This window comes from Terrapene carolina, unplaced genomic scaffold (genome assembly GCF_002925995.2).
Source record: "Terrapene carolina triunguis isolate 2854851 unplaced genomic scaffold, T_m_triunguis-2.0 Scaffold714, whole genome shotgun sequence".
Classification (NCBI taxonomy): Eukaryota; Metazoa; Chordata; order Testudines; family Emydidae; genus Terrapene; species Terrapene triunguis.
The window spans coordinates 14,613,969-14,637,974 of NW_020665065.1; the positions used below are offsets into that span (position 1 = coordinate 14,613,969).

Consider the following 24,006-nt stretch of genomic DNA (forward strand, 5'->3'; position numbering starts at 1 on the left):
TAGAAAGCTAAGCCCTCCACTAACAACGCTTCCACAGCACAGAGAAAGGAAAGGAAACGATTTGTTTCCCACAATCATTTGTTCTTCAGTATTGTTTTCTATCCCTCCTATTACAATCGGCCCCAATGGGAATCTGGCACCTTGGTATCCGTTAGCCAGTGGGGAATCTCCAGCCGCCACAAAACAACCTCAGGGAGGCAACGCTCCAGCTTACTTCCTGGCCGCAGCGACTCTAGTTTTCGGCTTTGATTTGATTTGTTGCTCTAAGGGCCTAGCAGGCAAGCAGCACTTTTTTCTTTTAAGTGCAGCTTTCATAAAAGCTGTTAAATAGGATTGACTTACAGCCAGTATCTAGGAAGAGAGGGAAATGAGACTACAAATGTGGAGCTTGCTTGTTTTTTTTTTTATTTGGGAGTGGGGGTGGGGGGTGTTAAGTCCAATTCCAGCCTCACCACCAGACGTAACCTTTAAAACTTCATCCACTGAGCCACAACATTCGCTGGAATTGTAATTCGTTTCTGCTTGGCATCTAACAGGCCTGGTCCAAAAGTAATAGTCTGAGTCAGTGCCATTAACATTAAGGGGAGATTTACTATTCACTGCAGTGGGATCAGCATCAGGCCCATACAGTACACTTAAGGAAAACCTACCCCATGTCAGTGAGGCGCACAGTTGGGGTTTACAGACTTGGGCTTGCAGGGCTCGTAGGATAGCACTAAAAATAGTGGTGTAGACATTCGGGCTCAGGGTGGAGCTTGGCCTCTGAAACCCTCCCCCCTTCCTGGGCTTCAGAGCCTGAGCCTGACCATACATACCACCATTTTTAGCACCTTGGCACAAGCCCAAGTCTGTAGATCTGGGATCTGAGACTCCCTGACAAGGGGTTTGTTTGGTTTTTTACCATGTAGACATACCTTTAGGAGAGCAATGAATTCTTCTGAATAGTGAAGGATTCACAGCCCTCGAGACTGTTTATGCACAGAATGTGTATCACCCCAACTTGGAAATGTCCTTTGAGTCCTGAACTGGAGGGGTCCTCTCTAGGGATGAGAACACTTCAGTCCTTGGTGTCTCTGCAGAGACAGCCAACAAGGGTGCCAGGTAGTACAATCTTCGGTGCAGGCACTTGTCTACTGAGAACTGGATCTACACCACCCTGCTCATTTCATAGAGGCTGCTCAACAGCTGGCAAATGATAATCAATCCAAACTGGGCTGGATTTAAACCTGTGACCTAGAAGTGAAAGGCTCTCTAGCCCATAATAGCAATCCCTAAGCCATCCACCCTCATGTTTCACCTGTAGGGCCCTATCTTGTTCAGTGAGACATTTTTGAATGGCATGATCTGCACAGTACTATAAAAAAGGTGTTGCATATTCTGCAAACGTCAAGAGAGCTTGTTGATCACTGTTACGTGCATATAAGCAATATATGGATGTTAAAATGCTCGCTTTTTTCATTGTACAAGCTGCATTCCTGTGTTAGGATGGATTTTCCAGGTGAGTCACTGTGTTGGGGTTTGTCATCAGTGACCTTGTTTCTGTTTAAATCTGTGGCTTTATTTTTGTGGTCATAAATCTAAGTGTGTTGCCGTAATGCACACCTGCATGACAGTGTTTACTGTTCCCAGTAGTGGAATTCTATGCTGTGAATCAGGAGAGCATAAACAGATCTGGGTGTTGTGGTGTTATCCGTCAGGCTTTCATGTCCGCGCTCATGATTTTTATTCCCACCCAGAACTGCAGAAGCATCAAGAAGAAAGAAAGAAAGGAAGCGGAAATTGAGGAGATACTTGATGATTGGCTTGGCAACAGTAGGGGGCGGAACAGTGATAGGTGAGGCTGGCCTGCAGTTTCTGGGACCTGACTGGGTTACACAGATGGTGGCAAGAGCAGAGTGGGAGTTCTGAAATGATTCATTGAGCAACAGCAGCTGTGCTTCCATCTTCGCCCGAGTTCTAATTTTAACACATTCATTGCTTGTAATGTTGTCACGTTCCAGGTAATAGTTCAAATCAGATACAAGGAAAACTCCAAAAGCCAGGAAGATTCTTATGGGCTTTGCAAAAACAAAACCTATGGGGTTAGGGGCAGTCAAGCCTCATTTTTTTTCTCAGGCCAGTGGTAAGGTAATGTGACTCCAATGACTTCTGGGGAGTTCCTGTTGATCTGCAAGATGCAGAAGATGGGAGTAAATGTACTTTTCAGCCTTCAGAAGGTGATTTTCCAGGACAAACTTGAGCTCAGTTGCTCAGCTGATCTATTAGGCAGAATTGTGTGGTGATTCAGATGTATACAAACATATGACCAGTTCCTCAGCTGATGTAAATAGACGTAGCGCCCTTGGATTTAATGGAGCTACACAGATTCATACCTGCTGAGGATCTGGCTCTTTAAACTTATTTCTCCTCATTTACCGTGGTGTTAGAGAGAATCAGACACATAATCTTCTCTAGACTCTCCAAAATCAGGATAATGTGGGATTGGCGCAGGATTTTTCTAATAAGAGATGGCTGGAATTTACATTCACTTACACCGATGTTTCTCCTTTGACTTCCATGGAGTTAATCCTCATTTATACTGGTGATAATGAGAAGACAATCCAGGCTGGAGACTCAGCGAGTGGGGAGGGTCTCTGAAAATCAGGGTTGGGTTTGTTGATGGAGCAGTGTGGGGAAGACCAGACTGGATTTCTGAGGGGAAGGTGATCCCTTCTAGCTTATGGTTCAGGTTCTTCCATGGGATGTGGTGGGTTAGCTCACTCCCTGGTGCTTGTGAGCTGTTCTCACAATAGGAAGTTATCCCCTCTGCTGACACATCACAAAGACATGAAAATCTGTTTGTCTTCCACCACGATCATGCACTGAAATTCTTACTTGCTGCACCCCTAGGTTTGACGGGGGGGCTTGCTGCCCCTCTCGTTGCTGCTGGAGCTGCAACTATCATTGGAAGTGCTGGGGCAGCAGCTTTAGGGTCAACGGCGGGAATCGCTGTCATGGCATCACTCTTTGGAGCAGCAGGAGCTGGCCTTACTGGTAAGATAACAGATTTAGATTCTGAACCGCCAAGCCACGGAATAATGTATGCAAAGTCAGGTACTAATGGCTGAGCTTGAGAGTTTGAGGTCTGCAAAGGGAATTGTGGACTAAACAGTCTACTTGTACAGCAGCAGAACTCAACCTCTGGTTCTCCAGCAGCCCCTGATCTTCATAGCCCTGCGCTGGCCCTCTTCTCGAGCCCGAGTTAGATATATAGACCATCTATCAGGGATGGTCTAGACAGTATTTGGTCCTGCCATGAGGGCAGGGGACTGGACTCGATGACCTCTCGATGTCCCTTCCAGCCCTAGAATCTATGAATCTATGAATTGTGCCGCACCCTGGTGACAATGCAGCATTTTCCCCTGGGTTAATGGCAACTGGGTTAGACACTGTAGACAAGATACCCTCATGCAGACAAGTTACCTTTGGGATTGTAGCTAACTACAGTAAATGGAAACCTTTTCAGTTTTAGCTTTAAGAACTATGGTTTAATAGAGGACAGTTATTACTGATAGCAGATAATGCATCCTGCTGCCGTCCCATCCGATCACCCAAACAAAGCGCTAAGAATTTGTTATTAATTTCTGCTGTTGGCAGCCCCTACCATTACTTTGTGATTTCTATACATGCAGGCTACAAGATGAAGAAACGAGTAGGAGCCATCGAAGAGTTCGAATTCCTCCCTTTAACTGAAGGGAAACAACTTCATATCACTATAGCCATCACTGGCTGGTTGTGTACTGGCAAATACGGTAAGAGCAAGACAAGAAATCCTAGACAGAATTTTGGAAAGCCATATTTGTATTGTCAAAGATGGGAAATAGTGTTTATATATGAATCGTGAAATATAGCAGGACCAAGCTGATGTGTTGGAACTTTTAATCCCCATCTGCTTAGGCTAGTGTGAATAGGTTCAAAATGTAAAAGGGAGCATTGGATGGCGCTGGAGGGTTGGAATAGAATTTGTGGAGTCTCACCTCTGGTCATCATGTCAATTCCATCCAATGTTGATAGTAACTGAAAGTCGTGATGGCCATTGGGTAGCCTGATGTAAGTTATGTGTTCGACACAATGTGCAGTGACTCTGGAGACCTCAGTCCAGTTTCTCTGGAGAGGTGTTCACATCACAAAAACTATCAGACCAGCTGACATTTTTTGGAACCTGAAGCAGGACAGAATGACAGAAGAGAAGAATTTGCTAGCGATTTAAGGTTAAATACGAGTCTTCCTCTCTGGGTCGGCCTTTATTGCAAGAGTTCTGGTTTAACCCAAATTGGTGCCTTCTATCAATGGTAGTGCACACCAGCTATGAACTATCAAATAGAGCTTCCCCTGCTCCCCTCCCCTCAACTGCAGTAGAACAGAGTTTAGTTACCAGTTAAAAGGTTTTCTTCATCAAGTGTTGAATATTCTGAAAGGGGAGCAGTGTTTAATATAGGGGAGGGGGCGTTACCTCAGCTCTGTTCCTAGGACCATCAGCCTTTACACTTGTAAATCTGGGCTATGATGTCTTTCCAGCTGTTCTCATGTGCCCTTACTGGCAGAGGTGAGATTTAAGCAATCTGAGGGTCCCCACCCCCCTTTAAAACGCAGACTGTAGCCTCATCCAGAAAAGAGAAAGGGTAAAGCACAGCAAACTGCTAGCAGGGATGGTTATAGAAAAATGGGAAGTGTTTCTATTAATATATCCTGCATGTGTGTTTGCTAGAGCTGATCTGACTTGCGTGGATGATGCCTAGTACCTGGCACAAAGTGCTTTCGCCAATTATTGGAGCTTTTTTTGTGCCTCGCATTTATCCACAGGCAATTAATAGAATGCAGTTTCTTTTTCTCTCCCAGTCTCTGCCAGCTAAAGAGGTTTATTGGCAAGAAGGTTCAGTCAAGTAAACCACGTTACATTCAGTGCTGAAGGGGTGAGCTAATAGCCTGCAACCTCTGAAAATTTGTAATATTATATTGTAATTTCAAATACAGTCACAGTTGTAACTTGTCATATGAAATATGTCAACCATCTGCTGTTAATATGTTCAGAGACCCTATTGAACGGCTGCCAGTACATTCCATTGAGGAATATAATAATAAATATTCTATATCATTAATACTATAAGGACATTTTCTGTCGGCCATTTCTTGTTACATCCATTCTCCCATCAGAATCTGGTGTTTTAAAATCTCTGCTTTCCCGTCATGTTGTTCTCTTGTTGATACCACACAAAGGTTTCAGAATTTTCTGGGACTGGAGCGTTATCAGGGGGCTGTTAAGAAGTCACTGTGTGCCTTTCGGTAGATGATTTAATCATTCTCAATCTCACTTTGCCCTTAAAATGAGAGTTATGGAGGATCTGAACTGGGAAGGGAGTTTCCATAACTAGAAACAGGATACACTGTTTAAAACAGCAGAAATAAAACAACCCTTCAGTTGCCTCCTTTAATGGTTTTATCTGTTTATCTTAAGTATTTATATGATCCCCGTCACCGTAGTATCTGGGGCCCTCTTCACACTACAGACATGACAGCTGCATGGCTACAGAGCCAAAGTGTAGACTCAGACTATAGCAGTGAAGGGGGTTTTTCCGTTTCTCCACCTCCCCGAGCGATCCACCAACCTAGCCACGTCTACACTGCGGGAGGGGATTGGTCAACATAGCTACAGCACTCAGGGGTATGGATTTTTCATACCCTGGAGCGTTTTATAGCTATGTCAATGTAAGTTTTAAGTGTAGACCAGGCCTGAGACCCTCACAGTCCTTTAATATATTTATCCTCACAACCCCCCGTGAGATAGGGAAGTGCTATTGTCCCCACTGTGCAGCTGGGCATCTGAGGCACAGAGAGACTAAGGACCAGATTTTTAAAGGTGTTTAGATGCCTAAACATGCAGAGAGGTGCCTAGTGCGATTTTTCAAAAGCACCTAGGCACCTAACTACATCTTTGGGCATCCAAATACTTTCAAATACCGACCCTAAGAGACGCGTCCAAGATCACTCAGGAAGTCTGTGGCAGAGCAGAGTAGTGAACCGTGGTCTCCTGAATCTTCCTTACCATTGAACCATCCTTCCTCAGTCCAGCTTTCTGTCCCCCTCCTCATGTACAAGAGGCCAGACTCCACTGTTTCCGATTGTGTGACAGTAAAGCAGCATCCCAGCCCTGCTCAGTAAAATACATATGCTATAGGAGTGTAGCAGAGCCAGATGGCACGTCTTGTACCAGCTTTCAGTCACGGTTAGTCACAGCAACAAGGAGTTAGTTTGGTTTATGGTATAAAAAGTACCTCATCGTACACTTTATATAGTGATTGGATTTAAACTACTCCGTCTCCTTCCATCTAACTGCTTTTGGGTGGTCTGTATGAAATGAACTGGTGGTCTCTTTCCAAGTCACTGTTGTTCACATGACAGAACAATTTCAGTTTACACTATTTGCCCTTTGATGGCTGTTTCAGCAGAGAAGCCAAGGAATGAATGGGCCATTAAGACTGAATTACAGTAGAATCTCAGAGTTACGAACACCTCGGAAATGGAGGTTGTTCGTAATTCTGAAATGTTCGTAACTCTGAACAAAACATTGTGGTTGTTCTTTCAAAAGTTTACAACTGAACATTGACTTAATACAGCTGTGAAACTTTACTATGCAGAAGAAGAATGTTGCTTTTAACCGTCTTAATTTAAATGAAACAAGCACAGAAACAGTTTCCTCACCTTGTCAAATTTTTTTTTTAAACTTTCCCTTTATTTTTTAGTAGTTTACATCTAACACTCTGCTGCTACCTGATTGCATACTTCCAGGTCCAAATGAGGTGTGTGGTTGACTGGTCAGTTCATAACTCTGAGGTTCTACTGTATAACTAAGTATGGTCCCTTCTAGTCAAGATTGAGGCAGGTTGGTAGGATATTGTGGTGGAAGCTTGCATGGCTTCTGCTAATGCTGTACTTATTCTGTGGCTGCCTCAGTATGCTATGTATTGTTCAGTAAGGGAACAAGGAGTAGGTGACCTTCGAATTTTAGGAGGCTAAATTATACTATTCCTCTTTACAATTTAGCTGGCATGTATTAGAGTTGCTGGCGTCCCCTCCTGACCCCTTAGCCCACACTTTTCCACTCAGCTGGCAGCAAAAAAATTGTGCTGACAGGAATTGCTACTGCTCTTGATTTGCGTCTAAGAAAAACTAAGCCAAAGAAAAAAGGGGTAGTAAACACACAGTCTGGGTCTCTAAATGGTCTTTATTCTCACTTTCAGACAGATCCATTAATTCAGTCTAAGCCTGCAAAACCCAAGTACCAGGAGGATAATATACCATAGCATAGCACTTAGGACATTCACAGTGAAGTGGCAGATTTAAGTCCTTTTTTTAAAAGGAAAAGAGCCCCAGAATTGCAGCAAAAATGATTAGGAGCATAGGAAGGGATCTGACAAGATCCTTAGCCCCTCTTGCAAGATAGTGAGCACCCTCTGTTCTCATCAAAGTCTCATGGAAACTGTCTCCACTCATCACCTTCTCATCAGAAATGACTAACAAATGCATTTGAAAACGCTATGGGCAAAATCCTGCCATGTTCCTTCAACTACTTTGGGCTGCATGCCCTGTGAGGTCAATCCAAATTTGGCCTAAATGAGGACACAGTATGAACTATAGGATTTAGTCTTATCTTTGGTGAGGGGAGGAAGGTCCTTAACTCCCATCATAATTAGCACTAATTGATCCCTTTTTGGCAGATTCCACAGCAGTCAAGGCATGAATGGGCCACGGAGACTGAACCTGGAGGTGGTCCCTCCATACTGGGTTAAGACTCATTGGCAGAGCAGCTTGGGGTAGCTGGATCTGTTCTTTTGATAAACAAAAGCTTTCAGTCTCCAGTGCTGTCAATCCATCTTTTAGCAACAAGAAATCCAGTTGAAATGAAGGACTTATGAAGACGTGTCCATCGTTAATAGCATTTCAAAATATGATCCCTGAATAATGGAGCAGATTAAAGTATTCTGCAGGTTGACATTATCACTCGCTCCTTGTTTGACTCCTGTGGCCAGTCAGTAGTTGTTTTTCCTCCTGTGAAACTGAATTCTTTGTGTTCCCATCGTTTCTTAGGCAGTTTCACAGCTCCCTGGAGCAGCATGTTGCAGTCCAGTGAGCAGTACTGTCTGGCCTGGGAATCCAAGTACCTGATGGAGTTGGGCAACGCTCTGGATTCACTGCTAAATGGTTTTGTGAACATCATGGCTCAGGAAGCCCTGAAGTTCACTGTCTTATCAGGTAAGCATCTGAGTTATACCGAGGCTGCTTGGGTGCTGAATCTGCTGGTTTCAGCATTTGTGTTTGTTCAAAGAGGCCCTCCCCCGAATAGGTGAATTTTTCCTATTCATTTGTTGATTATCCGAGAAGCAGTGTCACTTGCAAACTTTACATGTATTGACCTTAGTCCTGCAAAGATTTATGCACCTGCTTCATTTTACGCTCTGTAGTTGTCCCATTGACTTCAAAGGAAATACAAAGTGAAGCCCATCCATAAGCAGGATTGAAGGCATGGTATTCCAGAGCAACCCGCCTTTCTTTCAAACAGGGTCAGCGTGAGAGCCTGCTCTTTAGCAGCTCTTGTCATGTGGAACAGCCTTCCTGGATCATTCCATCTCATCAGTTTGTCATGGCATTTCAAATCTCAGCTGAAAACGTCTTTACTCCCTTACCTGTGTGCCTCAGTGTTTCTTTCCCTCTGCTATTTATTATTGTAACTCTTATCTACGCAATTTTACTCAGTAAGGAGTTTTGGATACAACTTGCACAAAAGACTATCCATATTGCATTGCATTGCATGCTTCATCCACAGCTTCCACATGTGCAAACTGCATCCATACGGGATGCCTGCCTGCTTCCGTTACATCTGTCCCAACATTACAAAGCATTAAGTGCACATGTTCTGCTTGTGCACACTGTATCTTTGCATTATACCTGAATGCACTGTATTCCCTGTGTTCTGCATGTGCACGCCCCGTCCATGCACTATACCTGGACACATCATATCCAACATTCCTATGCAGATGACAATGCATTATAACCTCATGCACTGTATTCCTCGTGTTGTACCTGGCCAATTTACATCTGAATGCATTAGGTTTCTCCTGTTTTGCTTGAGCACATTACATCCATGCATTACACCTGAATGCAGTGCATCTTCCTGTGCACATGACATTTAACAGATTCTGTCTTCTTTTTAATTTTGCAAAACACACCTTAAATCAATCTTGGGAAAGAAATGTTGACAGTGACAAAGATGCAGTGTTTTTACTCTAGCAAACCATCTGACTTTTGAAATTTGCCCAGATTTGTAACTTTGATTTCCTGTTTGCTTTGTACCGCTCAGGCATAGTGACAGCCCTGACATGGCCGGCTTCACTTCTTACTGTGGCCAGTGTCATTGACAACCCATGGGGAGTGTGCCTGAATCGATCAGCTGAAGTGGGCAAACATCTGGCACAGATATTGCTCAGTCGACAGCAGGTAATTGGCTGAGGGGGCAAAAAATGGCTCCAGTTATTACAGCTGGAAGGGACTGATATCTTGGGGACGCTCCAGGGGTCTGATGTTTTACAGCATGCTTGTCAAACAACAGGTGGTATTTGTCCATGGGGAAGAAAGTCAATAACAAGCTGAAGAATGCAAAATTGAGGCAGGAGGGAGACCAGCATATATCTCACTCTTCCATGCAGGGAATGAGGAGAACATGGGTTGATGAGAGGCTGCCTGCAAATGTTGGTTTAATTTAACCCAAACCTTTGCTAAATGCAGAAGAGGTCAGTCAGCAATCAGTCTAATAGAGAGTTCTGATAGCAAAAGAGATCGTAGCAGTCCTTTGAAATGCTTATACACCGTTCCCTGTGTAACGCCAACAAACCCGGTCGTCGGGATCAAACCGAGGATCTCTGGAGCTTAGTGCATGAGCCTCTACCACATGAGCTAAAAGCCAACTGGCCGTTAGCTAAGGCTGTAGAGCAGACTCATTAATTGCTTTCTCGCTCTCTAAGTGGTCTCGGTGCCACTAGATGGGACAGAACACCACACCCAGGAAGTGTGTGGGTTACACTTGCAAACAGGGCTTACAGACAGAGTCCAGTACTGAAGGGCAACAAACAAAATCATTGTAGGGAAAAAGCGACAAAGACTGTTGGTCTATAAGGTGCCACAGGACTCTTTGTCGCTTTTTACAGATCCAGACTAACACAGCTACCCCCCTGATAATTGCAGGAAAGTTTAACATGAGACATCCTATGGCATCTATTTTTTGTCACGCATCCATTTAATCCAGGAAGCTTGGTGACACACTGGGGTAATAACAAATCTAGCTTTTCACTGCCAGAGACCTGGATTCAGGTCTAATCCAAGTCAGAAGTGCAAATTGGTGTAATTTGTCCACTCGGCCCGATCTTGACAGTGGGGGAGTGAAAGCAGAGGATGAGGCGGGGGAGAAAGGAAGAGAAAAGACAGACAGCTGAAATACCCACCAAGAGGTAAGAGGCATCGGCAGAGTGGGGCGAGGGAAGATTGCATAGCACCTACCTGCAGCAAGGACCAAATTCTGCTCTGAGCTATGTTGGTATAAATCTGGAGTCATTCCAGTGAGGACGCTGGGTCTTACTTCCTTACTAATCCCAAACTGACATAAGCCCGGAAATTCACCAGGCTTCATTCTAAAATCATTATTTGTAAAACCAACCGTGGAGGGGAGGGGGGAAGTAAAGAATTGGCTTATTCTAGAGGCAGCCACCTTCTGCCAAGAGGAATTAAATTGGGCACAGGTCCTGTTAGCCTGAATTCTCCTCAACTAGCCCCCATTTCTATTGGACACCCAAGCAAAAAGTTCTCGCACAATGATCCCTGCTTCCTCATGGCGCTGAGGCAGTGGCATAGAACTGGCTGGGGTTGCAGGGTATTAGTCAGATTCAGATGGATGTTGTCTCCTCCAGGAAAGTGCTTTGTTGGAGCCAAGGCACAATTATGTTGAGTGATTGTCTGCTCCTGCTGGACGCCCCTGGAATAAAAGTCAAGGGAAAAGAGGGAAATAAAATGGGAGGTGGAGAGGGAAAGAAACAGAAATGCATACACAAAATGGAGGAGGGGGGTAGTGGATGAAGCAACAGGTTGTGAAGGAATAAGATTCAGAACATAAATCCAAAGGAGATGGGGAAGCAGAAGAGCTTAAGCCCAGAATAAACAAGAAGAAAAGAAAAAGGAGCCAAATAGACACATGGGATGGATTGGCACTGAAAGAAACAGCTCAGTAAAACCAGCCTTCCTGCCAAGTCGTCGTCTTCATCCCCAGCTGCCAAACCTGAAATGAAACTTCTGCCCAGGTCCTGCCATTATTTGCTATGAGTACAGGCTGATCTCTGGGTTCATCTTACAGCTACGCTAGTCCAGTATCTATTGTAGATGAGCTATTCAGGGCCGAGAGGTAAAGGGAGACATAGCCAAACACCAGAATGTCATAAATAACTCTGTGAAACAGGAATGTAAGCCAGCAAAGTTGATTTCTAATAAAAACACAGTGCCCAAAAGGCAATAATAAAGGCCTGGTTTGAAGTAAAGATTTGCCCAAGGGCATGTGACGTTGTCTTTTAGCTTTAGTTATGGTTAAAGCACAAAACCCTGCTGTGCCAAAGAACCTAAAACTAGTTAACAGGATGTTTCTGAACCCTATTATACCTGATGTGCGTTTAGCCCAAGGAGAAGGCACTTCTCACTGTTAAAATCCCTCCCTGCTTGATTTATAGAAAATCCTATTAAATGTATTTAAGATAAAATCTTGCTCATTGAAGTAGGATGCTCACATCACATTTTCATGATGACCCCACAAGTAGCAGCCATACACCCTTCCGGCTAATGCTGCTTGAAATAATATTTGACCAAAAAAATTTCTGCCAAAAAATAGGGCTTCATCAATTATTTTGCAGGAAGATGTTGCTTTTCCAATGGAAAATTTCAAAGCAAACCAAAATGAAAAATTTTCATTGAGTTTCCTTTGTTTACATTTACGGGAAATAATGCTACCTGCTTCTTATTTACAATGTCACCTGAAAGAGAAAACAGGCTCCCAGCCGTTACCTCTCTTGGTAGAGACTCAGGTGTGTCTCTCTCCTGACCAGTGTTTTTCCACACTGCACAGTTGCCTGCCTATACACAGTTGCCAGCAAGCCAGAGTGCCTAAACAAGCCAGCTTCTGAGCTTTGCTTTCTCTCCAGAGGCTATGAATAGCATAATGGCCCACAGTTATAAGTTACCACACAGTTCTTCATAAGCAACCACATCTATTCTTAAGGTGAAAGCATTGCAGAGAAAACATATGAAAACAATACAAGAACATGCATGCTAAAAAGCTTACCAAAGGTCATCCCATCTCCAACCTCGGCTCTGGTACGTGTCAGTCCTTCAAAACCCAGAAATGTTTTTTTTCCGTGACTACAAGTTCATAACAGTCTCAGGTTCAGAACCAGAGCCACTAGTTCAGTCTTTCTTTTATGCATCTTGGGCCTTTGATCTTGGCCTCATGTAACGCATGAACAGCAGACAGTGGCTCATTCCCCAAGGCATAGCTTCAAAAGGCTGGGGTTTTGCATAACTGGAGGTGGGGTATTTGCACTAAGCTCTCCCGAGATAGATATTCCCCAGGAAAATCCCTTTAACATTTTCTGTTCCAAAAGACCATTCTTGTCTGGCACATTGTTCACAATAGTCCTTTGAACCCCCAGGACTCACATCTGTCACATCTCCCACCTCGAGAGGTTACATAGAATCCCGGCCCACAATAATACACCATTCATTTCATACAATGGACCCCACAGACACTTAAATTTAATTAAATAAGGTCTCCCAATGATATTGCAGAAAATTGCCATATCTGTCACACAGATCACCACAAATCCCCAAGACCAAGGTTGGGAACCTCATTAACAAATGTCCAACACATGTTCAGTAGAAGGAGCTGAATCCTCTAAACGGTTCCCCATCAAACCAGCATTAGCTCTGGTTTATCTGGATTAAGTTTAAACCAGCTTGCTCGCATCCATATCTCCTCTTGGCTAGAGCTGGTAAATCATCTGTTAATAGAGGCTAGATATGCATACACCCCACTGTTTGCCTTTTCATGGAAAATTGACTGGCTGGCAGTGTTAAAAGCCATGGGAGCCTATTTCACCTGCCAGGTCTATTAACCCCGCAAGCATCGGAAAGGCATGGCACTGCCTTTTCGTCTTCATCTCTGCCAAAGATGGCATTACATTTCATTTCTTGGTGGTTGGGAGCCCCAAGAGAGAGAATGCTTTTGTAAGGCGGAAACAAGTTTCTCTCCTTGCTAGGAAAATGGCAGCAGTTGCTCTAATGGTATTTTACAGCCCTGAAATTACTTGCTTGGGGGTTGGACTTGATTTCCTGCCTTGAAAATGTGTTCCAACACCTCACTCATTTCCATGTTGTTATATGGGGCTTTGCATTCTTTGAAATTAAAATAGTGGTGGTAAGGCGCAGTGCATAGCAAATGGACCGTTCAATGAAAAGGAGCTTCCTTAGACGATGTGTGAGAAACTTGATCTTAATAAAGCAGGAAGAGTGCATTTGGACCCTTATCCAGCAAAGCACTTAATTTTAAGTTAAATGTAACTGTGCTTAACTTTAAGAACATCAGTAATATCATTGAAGTCAATGGAACGGCTCACATACTTAAAATTCAGCACATGCTTACATGATTTGCTGGATCAGAGCCTAGGCACCCACACCGGCCAGCCCTTTCTTTCCAGGTCTAGCAGACTGTTTGACAGCCATACCCTCCTCATTTGTGCCTGTGCCTCTTTGTTCCCTAGGGCAAACGACCTGTCACTTTGATTGGCTTCAGTCTGGGCGCAAGGGTCATTTACTTCTGCCTGAAGGAGATGGCGCAAGAAAAAGGTAGAGTCCAAACATTTAACCCTCTTTTTTTTTTTTCCATCCCCTTTTTTTTTTTTTTTTAATTTAGTGCTGGTAGAAGTTATCATGCCAACAGCTCTAGAGATCGAAGTCCTCTAGAATAGCCACAGAAGGACAGCACAGCCACATGGCATTGCTTTTGTTCTTTACAGCCTGACCTTGATGGACAACCTCTAGGGTTAAGGGAGCAGTTTAGTCTCCAGGGCTCATTCAGTCCTTGGGCTCTTCGCTGAGACAGTCAGCAAAGATGCTAGTTAGTGGTGGTTGTGGAGCTGTGTACGCAGCTCCTTAAGAAAGGCTAAGAGGCTCTGATTGTGTTAAGCTGGAGGAGATATAGATTAGTTTTTTCTGCTGATACAAGTTATCCATTGGGCCACCCTGATGCATAAATGGACCACTTGAACGGAGCTACCCCAGTGCACACAGCTAACAGGACACCCTAACTGGGCCACCCCAATGCACAGGCCTCGTTAGGGCAACAGGCACAAAGCTCACATTACATGGCCTTCATTCAGATGGGTACATGTTAACATTAAAAGGCCGCATATTATTCCTTTCCTTGGCCTCACAATACAGACTTCTCCTGTCAGTAGCAGAAATAACCTGGTCTGTGAACCAATAGAAGGATGTAGATATGCTGAAAGGTATGGACCGCACCTCCAGGCCTTACACCCTGCCCTGGGATACCCCTCCCCAGCTCTGGCTGCAGAGAGACTGTGAAGCAGCATCTCTGTGGGTTTGAAGGGAAGCAAGAGGCACCATGGATAGTTTCTATCCCATTGATCCCCTCCTGGCCACAGCACTTGGATTATGTGCATTCCAAGCCAGTATGTGGCTGAGGGTATTTACTTCCTGAGGTGCAGTCTAAATAGAAACCTACAAAACAGTTTTGAAATATGTTCAGAATTTAATTCTGCTGTCTCCGGTGTAAACCTGGAGTAACTCCACTGACTTCAGTAGTTATTTCAGATTTACACCAGTGTAATTGAGAGCAGAATTTGGCCCTCCATCTGCAAACAGCACTCTTGACGTTCTGTGACATTTGTCTGGTGAATCAGTCTGTGAGCGGCCCACGCTTCGCTGTGAACTTGGCAGAAGATGCTTCGCCTTTATTGGAAGCTCTCTGTAGCTACTGTATCTGATCCCATGAGTTGTCCCTCCCATTTAAGTCATTGAAATGCCACTGTCGTCAGCTATTTTCATGGTAATTTTTCCCTAAAGCCGAGCATAAAACCATCTGTCAATTTGTTACCAGTTGTGGTTTTGTTTATTAATAGATTCTATTCTTAATTTAGAAAAAGAATCAAGTCATTCTGATCAATTGATGTAAATTGCATGTTGGAGTTGAGTCAGTAGTAGTTTGTGCTTATCCCTCCCCCTACCTAGCCAATTTTATTAATTAACATTTGCCCTCAGAGAATGTAGCTAATAAGTAAGGAGCTTTACACTGGCAAACATTCATTAGTAGGTGTTGGCAGGTGGGAACAGATTAAACCAGCATGAGAGGAGGAGGTCAGCTTCCTTTCCGTTTACAGCTGCGTGCCAGGACTTCTCACAGCCCCTGCAATACAAGAGGCCAAATTCTAGTCTTTGTAGCACCAGACTGTATCCTAGTGACTTGATTAGAATCACTCTGAGTTTACCCTGGTAGAACTGAGTTCCGAATCTGGCCCCAGATTTACTCTTTTCTCCTCAGTGTCCTGAAAATGTCGGGGCCATAATGTTTTGAGGCTTTCGGTAGCCGTTAATAGCCCTGCAGTCTCTCTCAATGAGTCTGCACAGCACTAGAGCTAAGTAACATGTGAAAGGGAATCAGTAGGGGCTGTCTGGTTATTTGCCATTCTAAAGAAATCTAAGCATCATAAATACATCTTGTAGCGGCCTCCCCACGGCACACTGATTGTTCAGTCCTTTAATTGAATTATGAAAGCTGAGCTGTTTGTGGGACTAAAAGCAACGTGTTTAGTGCAGATTGCCAATGCGTCCTGCCAGTGCACATTCCAGCAGCAAGCCACAGAAGGAATGGAGCAGCCATCTGGGACATCTGGGTCTGGACTCTGAAGATGCATACATAATAAATACAAGGCCCAATCTTGCGGTCCTTTTTGTATACAATCTTAGTGGCATGACAGTATAAGAATAGAATGCGTGCGAAGGGTTGTAAAGAGCTTCAGAGGACAGTGATGAAAATTCATAGACGCGAAAGACGTCCAAATCAGGAGACATTAAAAAGATTGTGACAACCATACAATGGGGGTAAATGAGATGGGGCATGATGGAAGTATATTAAAATAGCATAGAGAGGAGGTGAGTCCGGAGGTCCTAATAACCCTTTCTCCTAATACAAGATCAAGGAGCTATCCCATGAAATAAAAAGACAAACAATTAAAAACCGATAAATGTAATACTTAGCTAAAAAATGTTTCATTAACTTGTGGAACTGCCCAGGGTGATATTTGAAGCCAGAAGCTTCATGGGAGTAAAAGAAGGATTATGCACGTACATCTGGTACTGGCTGCTATCAGTGGCAGGATACTGGACTAAAAGACCACGGGTCTGATCTTGTATGGTGGTTCCTATGTTCCTAGATGATTAATAAGTATATCCACAGTTAAACTAGGGAGGGTAAAAATTGATAATGGATCTCAGCCCTAGTACTTCAAAACATAAGCCAAGCTGGCTTGGGTTTAGGAAGAAACTTCATCCATTGGGTAAGTTATTGCAGAATTGTGCGTTTCTGGGCTTTTGTGCCTTTCTCTGAAAGCTCTGATGCAAGCTACTATCCGAGATGGAGTAATCTAACTGTGTGAACTGCTGGTCTGGTCCGGTATGGCAAGCCTGTGTTGCTCTGGGATGGAAAATGGTACCTGTGCCTTCTCTGGGGACTCAAGTTAAAATGAATGATATTTTTCAGTGGCTGTTTCAAACATTTTATTTAGGCTTAATAGTTATGTTACTTTGCTAGGCAGGTTTGCCAGTTTGCATTAAATGAGTAGTTTTTACAAATCGTAATAATACTCATAAATAATTCCTTGCTTCTATATCATCCTGAGGAGCCCAATGAGCTTCACAAATTATAAATTACAGAAACACTGCAATGCAGCCAACCAGCATTGCAAACAGTGCCCAACAGTGGGCGAGGAGGGGAAATACTGCCCAAAGATACCTGGACAAACCCCTGTTAAGGCAAAACCTTTAAAGGCATGGGATCGTTAAGGCACCAGAGAGCAGACCAGATCTTGGCTTCTATGATGTCCTTAGAAAGCAAATTACCTGTCAGACATCCAGTGCTAACACTGTTTGGCTCATCTAGGCCTCCGTTCAGGACAGCACTTATTTATGTGCTTGACTTAAATCCCACTGGAGAGCTTAAATCCCACCTAAGTCAATGGGTATGTCTACACAGCCCACAGGAGTGAGCCTCCCAGCCCAGGTCCAGAGACTCGGGCTAGCTGGGTTCATGCTAGTGCTCTAGAATAGCTGTGTAGCCAGCGCTTTGACGTTATGATTCAGGCTGCAGCTCAGGCTCTGAAGCCTAGGGAGCGGGTGGGTTCAGAGCCTGAGCTCATGCCCACTGTTTTGAGGTTTTAAGTAGCACTTAAGTGATGCATATGTCTTGTACTTGCCCCTCTACGAAGGGTGGATTTCACCTGAATGGCACAATAGTGCCCTGTGTGTGTAACACTTCCAGACCTGGGAACGTGGCACCATCTCTCCCTGCTCCCAGAGACTGGTCCTAGCCCCAGGCTCAGTGTGCACCGCATGGGCCTTTTCCAAGATTATTTGCCTGTCAGTTATTGCCTCACGGCAAGCAAATACAGCTGCTTTCATCGCAAAAACCCTTTTTAGTAGCTAGCAGGCAATGGGAATTGCCAATCCCTGCCCCATTACTCTCCTATCAAATCCCAATATAGAATTGCGTCTTATCTACTAAGAAGTTGGCCAAGTGGAATAAAAGCCTTTTTTTCTTTTTACACATCCTGCCAGAATTAATGATGTTTCTGAGTCAGAGGCAGAAGGAGGCTGTGAGATGTATTAATCCCAAGAGGGGTTGACTAAGGGTAGAATCTTTTCTTTTCTCATATTATCTAGAATCATTAATTTTTCTTTTCCCTGTGCACATGGGCTTTATTATTCCTTATCAGTATAAACAATTTGTAGCCCACGGGATAGGTCTAATTAACTAGCGTGGTAGTAACCATGCAGATCAGTGATCTATATTCTTAAACGTCCCTCTTCCTCCATAATCATTCAAAAGAAATGAATACACAGCCAAGATTGAGCATCTTCATTTCAAACAGGAACAGAACAGAGGAAGGGAGGGAAAGAAATCAGACCTTCCAATGGTTAGTTCCAGTCTATGAGCTGCTTTTTCTTGCTCTTTCAATTGACCTTACGCTAGAGACTGGAATTATTGCCCTGTCCACATGGCTCTGTTTTTCCATTACCCATTTACTGTGGAAGCAGTAGTCTCCTTGCCCATCGAGTTAAGCTAACAAAATCGAATCACTGTTGTTGTTGTTTTTTAATGTGTGTGAAATTTGCTTCATAATTAAGAAATGAAACCAACAGCGCTCATTTCAGATTGTCATCGGGGGGGTTGGAATTTACATCATAGTAAAACTGTGTAGAATAATGCTCTCTGCAGGGAGCGCCGGGTTATTATTGCTGTTAGAGAAAGGAAATCAATTGCATTGATTAAAAATCTATCCAGGCATCGTCTCCTTGGCCATGACTTGACGCGGTATGTAATTGCTTTCACATTTATTTCCTCATAATCCCAACCCCCTATTCTACAAACCAGGTACACTCTCCTGAAAATGACCAAAACCCACATATGCTGAGCTGCGCTCTCCAAAGGTCAAGATTCTGGTTTTGGCAGAATAAGCTCTTCAGGGCAGGGACTGTCTTTTTGTTCTGTGTTTGTACAGCACCTAGCACCATAGGGTCCTGGGCTAGGACGGGGGCTCCTAAATGCTACCACCATACAAATAAATAATAATATATATGGGACTCTAGTTGATAGATAGAATTCCCAGTCATATCAACATACAATTACTATATCGGAAGGCACTTTACTGTCTCTTTTTCACAACTCTACATAAACAGAGAGTCAGTTGTTAAAATTGCACCTTCTTTTTTGATACATACTGTGTAATTAAACATTAATATCTATTGTTTCTATAGACCTAATATGCATGCATGCACACACGTTGGGATTTTAGTTTGCTTATTAGGAATTGATTTCAACTTTCTCTAACCCACGGTGCTCTGGAAGGTGAACTAAAAACCAGAAGCTCTGTGTCCCACCCCCAGACTGAGACTGCTTTGTGGAGCTCTGTCCTGGCAATAGTGAATGTATCATAGCACCGTTTTTATTGAAAAGCACAGAAGAGCTGCCCAATCTTTCTCAATCCATCGCTTGCTTCTACTGGGATTTCTTAGCTGCAGTTTGTCCACTAAGAATAAAAGAGGAGCATTAATTTTGATCAGACTCAACACACCTTTTGAGCAGATTGTACCCAGAGAGTATGAAGAGCTAAACTGCTTCAGAGTTGTGATTGGGAATTGCCACTAGGAATTCTGTTGTCGTGCATTCAGTGGACGGATGCATTAGCAACTTCCAGGGCTGGTCAGGTGGAAGGGTTTATTGAACTTAATTATACATTTGCTTCAGTGGTCTCACTTGTCCCCTCATTCCATATATTGTGAAACAATGCCAATCTCACACTGACTCTACTGATTGGCAGTATGGGAAGAACCTTCCACACTACTGCTTGCGCTCTACCTGCTCTGTGACAAGAGAACTTCACTCCCCATTGCTGTCAGCCTGACACCTTTCACAATTGCCAGGGCCCTGATTTTCATAGATGTTGGGCTCCCATTGGCTTTAGTTGGAACTGTGGATTCTCCATGCTTCTGCAGATCAGACCTGAGAGCTTAGTTTATCTTTACAAATGAATCAACAGAAATAAAGTAAGTGAATTCCACTAAATATACTCTCATCCCTCAGAGGGCAAGTCTCACTTGTCTGTATCGTATGTATATAGATGCATTTTCTGGGCTGCCTTCCAAATCCAAGTAACACCCTTTGTCTTGTGGGGGGCTGTTCCCATCTTTATAGACTGTGAGGGGATCGTCGAGGATGTGGTCCTGCTGGGAGCTCCAGTGGAAGGAGACGCCAAGTACTGGAAAGCTTTCACAAAGGTGGTGTCGGGCAGGATCATAAATGGCTATTGCAGGTCTGTACATGCACAAGCTCGACGTCTCATTATGGCTGGGTCGCTGTTAGTGGATCTTTTATTTATTGCTTTTGAACATTTTGACAGCCCCAAAGATTGAAGTATTAAGGAGCGCTCAGTAGAGAACCATCTTCTTTAGAAGTCATTGCGTCCATTACTTGGATTTGAAGGTCTTCAGGAGGCAACATAAGGCTGTTCTGTCTTGGGCTTTGATTAACTATTTATGGTGAACTTTAGACTGGAAGCCTGCGCATATAAAGGATTTGGTACTTAGAGACTGTATTTCATATACACTTACGGCTGCTTTACAACCCTCTGGCAGCGTAAAGGGGCCTCAGACAAGGTGTAAATGTAACTTACATCCACTCTTAAGCCTCTTAAAACCAGCTCTTCAATTCACAGAGGGTATGTCTACACTACAGCAGCACTGCTACAGGACTGCAGTTATGCTGCTGTAGCACTGCAGTGTAGACGCTTCCGATGTCAACAGAAGGGGTTTTTCCATCGATTGTACATAATCCACCCTCTCAAGAGGCAGTAGCTAGGTCAACAGTAGAATTTTTCCATCAACCTGGCAGTGGCAGTTGGGCCAACAGCCTTGAGCAATATAGCTTAGGTCGAGCTAATGTTTAGGTGTTGACCAGGCCTGAGAGCTAATTTGTGGAATTACTTGTTTTTAACATATGTTAAATCACCTAATTGGCCAAGCCTTAACAATGATGCAAATTTGTCTACAAATAAGTATACAGAGAGAGAGAGAGAGAGAGAGGTGTGTGTTAATATACAATATATTCTATTATTTTACATACCTTAAAACGATCAGAAGAGAGAAATTAAAATCACAAGCACTTGAGATTAAAACAAGAAATCTTCATTACTCCCATCCGTATGGCTGAGCTGAGAGATGCTGCTTTTGCTAATTTTGTATCGCTGAGGTCTTATAGATGCAGGATGTGTATGCAAATTACTGCATTTCTTCATGTAACATAGCAAAAAAAGCAACTGCTGTCTCCTGTACAGTAGTTTCTGGGGGATGTTTCTGTTTTCCTCCAGGAAGCCATTCATGATTAGCAATTTACGTGTATAACTGAATTTGCTGTAGTGTGACTATAGATCATCCCAGAACTGCAAAACAACCTCTACTTATTCCAGTGCAGAAAGCATAGTATATTTGTTTCCTGTAATATAAGAGAGATAATCTTGTTATCGTTTCAGAGCTTGACTGTGCTACTGAAATAAAATGGGCTATGTGTGTATAATTCAAGTTAGTCTCTTTACTTTGGCAGGCCATATTTCGACTGTTCAACAAACAGCGGTTAATAAATTACAGCTCAGTTGCACACAAACAGGAGTGACCAGGGGATGAGATTCCAGATACATATCCTAGTACATTTAATCGCTAAAATCCCACAGGATGCTGCAGCTGAGAAGCACCAGGTCCATATGAAGGGTGATGTGAGGTGTTAATTGGAGAGCTATGGGGTGGATTTCGGTGAGAGTATCTGAGACATGAATCAGGGAAATATGTTATTTCCTAATAAGACGTTCACATGGGTCTGGAGATGTGGGGGTTCCCTGCCTTGGTGTTTGCATAAATATTGAGCCAGATGGTGGTGGATCAGAAGTAACTTCACGGAAGTTTGTGGACTTACATTGGTGTAAAACGGGTGTGAGATCAGAATCAGGCCCATTTACTTGAGTTTCAGTTCACACCTCCCAACGTTGACGTTTCAATGAACCAAACATCTCGAAGTGAAAGCCAGTTGAAACTGCTACATTGGATTTCGTATCATCCGAACTACCAATGTCCTGTGATCGCCCTGTAATACCATAAGTCAAGCCATGTTTGCATGGCTAGACCTTTCAAACAACCTGGTCTGAGTAATGAGTTAGCAACAAATACAAAACCGAGTGAATTTCATGTGGCCTTGGGAGTGTTGCACACATTTGGCATAGCTCCATGTGGGCTTTATTCACATCTGATAGTCAAGGACAGTGGTGAACAGGCACAGCTGGAAGTGGCAGCTCTTAGAGTAAAATTCACCTGTGCAGAAGGCCAGCACAAGGGTCTATACACCACTGCAGTCCTACTTAAGCCTTCATCATAGAGCCCAGTTGGATGTAAGTGATGTCCAGGCTTTATGCCAGCTCTCTGCACTGGAGAGAATTTCACCTTTCCAAATGCATAGTCATTTTATTAATCTTTAGACCAGCCATGCCATCTCTGGCCCACCACTCAAGATTGGAAGCACGATCTTGCTACTTCTCCTATTAAAAATCTTTCATCCAGAAAGATCCTAAATTACTTTATAATTTGCATATATGTCAGCAGCCACGGTGCCTGTGCTCAACATGTTTACAGATGCTACAGGCTGGCAAACTTCTACGTGTTAACATATTACAAGGAGAGTGTGCAATAGCTGGGTGCAGCCCTGTCTCCCTGCGAATCTGAAATAATTTTAAAGAACTTGATCCGGAAGCCTCTATTCACGGGAGTAGTCCTGGTGAACTCAGTGAGGCTACTCATGTGAGTCAGGATTATTCCTAAAATTTTTACAGCTGTACCCCAATTATTTTATCCAGCATGATATTCCAGGCTTGATTCCAGGACAGATGAAGCTGCAGCAGCTATTGGTACAGACTTTGCCCAGGTCTACACTAGTGGGGTGGTTGACCTAAGATAGCAACTTCAGCTACGCGAATAGGGTAGCCGAAGTCGGTGTATCTTAGGTCGACTTACCTGGCCATGAGGACAGCGGCGAGTCGACTGCTGCCGCTCCCCCGTCAACTCCGCTTCCGCCTCTCGCGAGCTGGAGTTCCGGAGTCGACGGGGAGTGCAATCAGGGATTGATTTTATCGTGTCTACACTAGACGCGATAAATAGACCCCCGATAGATCGATCGGCGGGTAGTGAAGACCTGCCCTTAGCTGGGCTGCCTGGTCCTGTCATCTCTGTCTTTTCCTGTGTTCCCCGAATGTCTTCGTGCATTTTGTCAGTCTTCCAGCAAGGCTTATTAATACCTCTGTTCCATTTTCCTCCTAGGGGAGACTGGCTGCTGAGTTTTGTCTACCGGACCTCCTCTGCTCAGCTCAACGTTGCAGGCCTTCAGCCAGTCAGCCTGGATGACAGGAGGATGGTTAATATGGATCTTTCATCTGTAGTGAGTAGCCCTCTTCATTTCCTTAGTATTTCACTCTGTCCTTACCGGTCATAGCCTTGTGTTCATCTTCCATCCACCTAGCCGCATCTACACCAGGAACACTTAGGGCACGACATTTTTCACAACCCTGGGTGATGTAGCTAGGTCAGTCTAATTTTTAAGTATAGATCAGGCCTAAGAAGAGTGAGTAACTTTGTGTGTGGGGGGGGAGGGATAGCTCAGTGGTTTGAGCATTGGCCTGCTAAACCCAGGGTTGTGAGTTCAATCCTTGAGGGGGCCATTTAGGGACTGGGGTAAAAATCTGTCTGGGGATTGGTCCTGCTTTGAGCAGGGGGTTGGACTAGATACCTCCTGAGGTCTCTTTCCAACCCTGATATTCTATGATTCTTCCCTCTATATGTGCACAAACCTCACAACTCCATGACTTTACCATAAACTCCATGTCAGATAAGCCTTAAGTCTGGACCTACACCTAATGGAAGCTAGAACCTGAATGTTATGTAACGTTGTAGGGAGTATTTTGTTTCCACTGTTGCTTTTTTTAAAAATTCTGTAATATCCTGCATTGGAGAAAATGGTGTTTCTATCCCATCAGATCCTACAGGAGTGGCATCACT

The 24,006-nt window shown here is 43.8% G+C and overlaps 1 protein-coding gene across 1 annotated transcript in view; it reads left to right on the top strand.

Annotated features, from left to right (window-relative positions):
• Positions 1-24,006, top strand: part of TMCO4 (transmembrane and coiled-coil domains 4) — a 79,273-nt gene that overhangs the window by 33,906 nt on the left and 21,361 nt on the right. The window contains exons 6-13 of the mRNA XM_026660048.2: positions 1,737-1,834; positions 2,890-3,033; positions 3,672-3,791; positions 8,125-8,289; positions 9,395-9,531; positions 13,884-13,968; positions 20,111-20,228; positions 23,272-23,389. Of these exons, the coding sequence (XP_026515833.1) occupies positions 1,737-1,834; positions 2,890-3,033; positions 3,672-3,791; positions 8,125-8,289; positions 9,395-9,531; positions 13,884-13,968; positions 20,111-20,228; positions 23,272-23,389 (985 nt within the window). The remainder of the gene's footprint in view (positions 1-1,736; positions 1,835-2,889; positions 3,034-3,671; positions 3,792-8,124; positions 8,290-9,394; positions 9,532-13,883; positions 13,969-20,110; positions 20,229-23,271; positions 23,390-24,006) is intronic.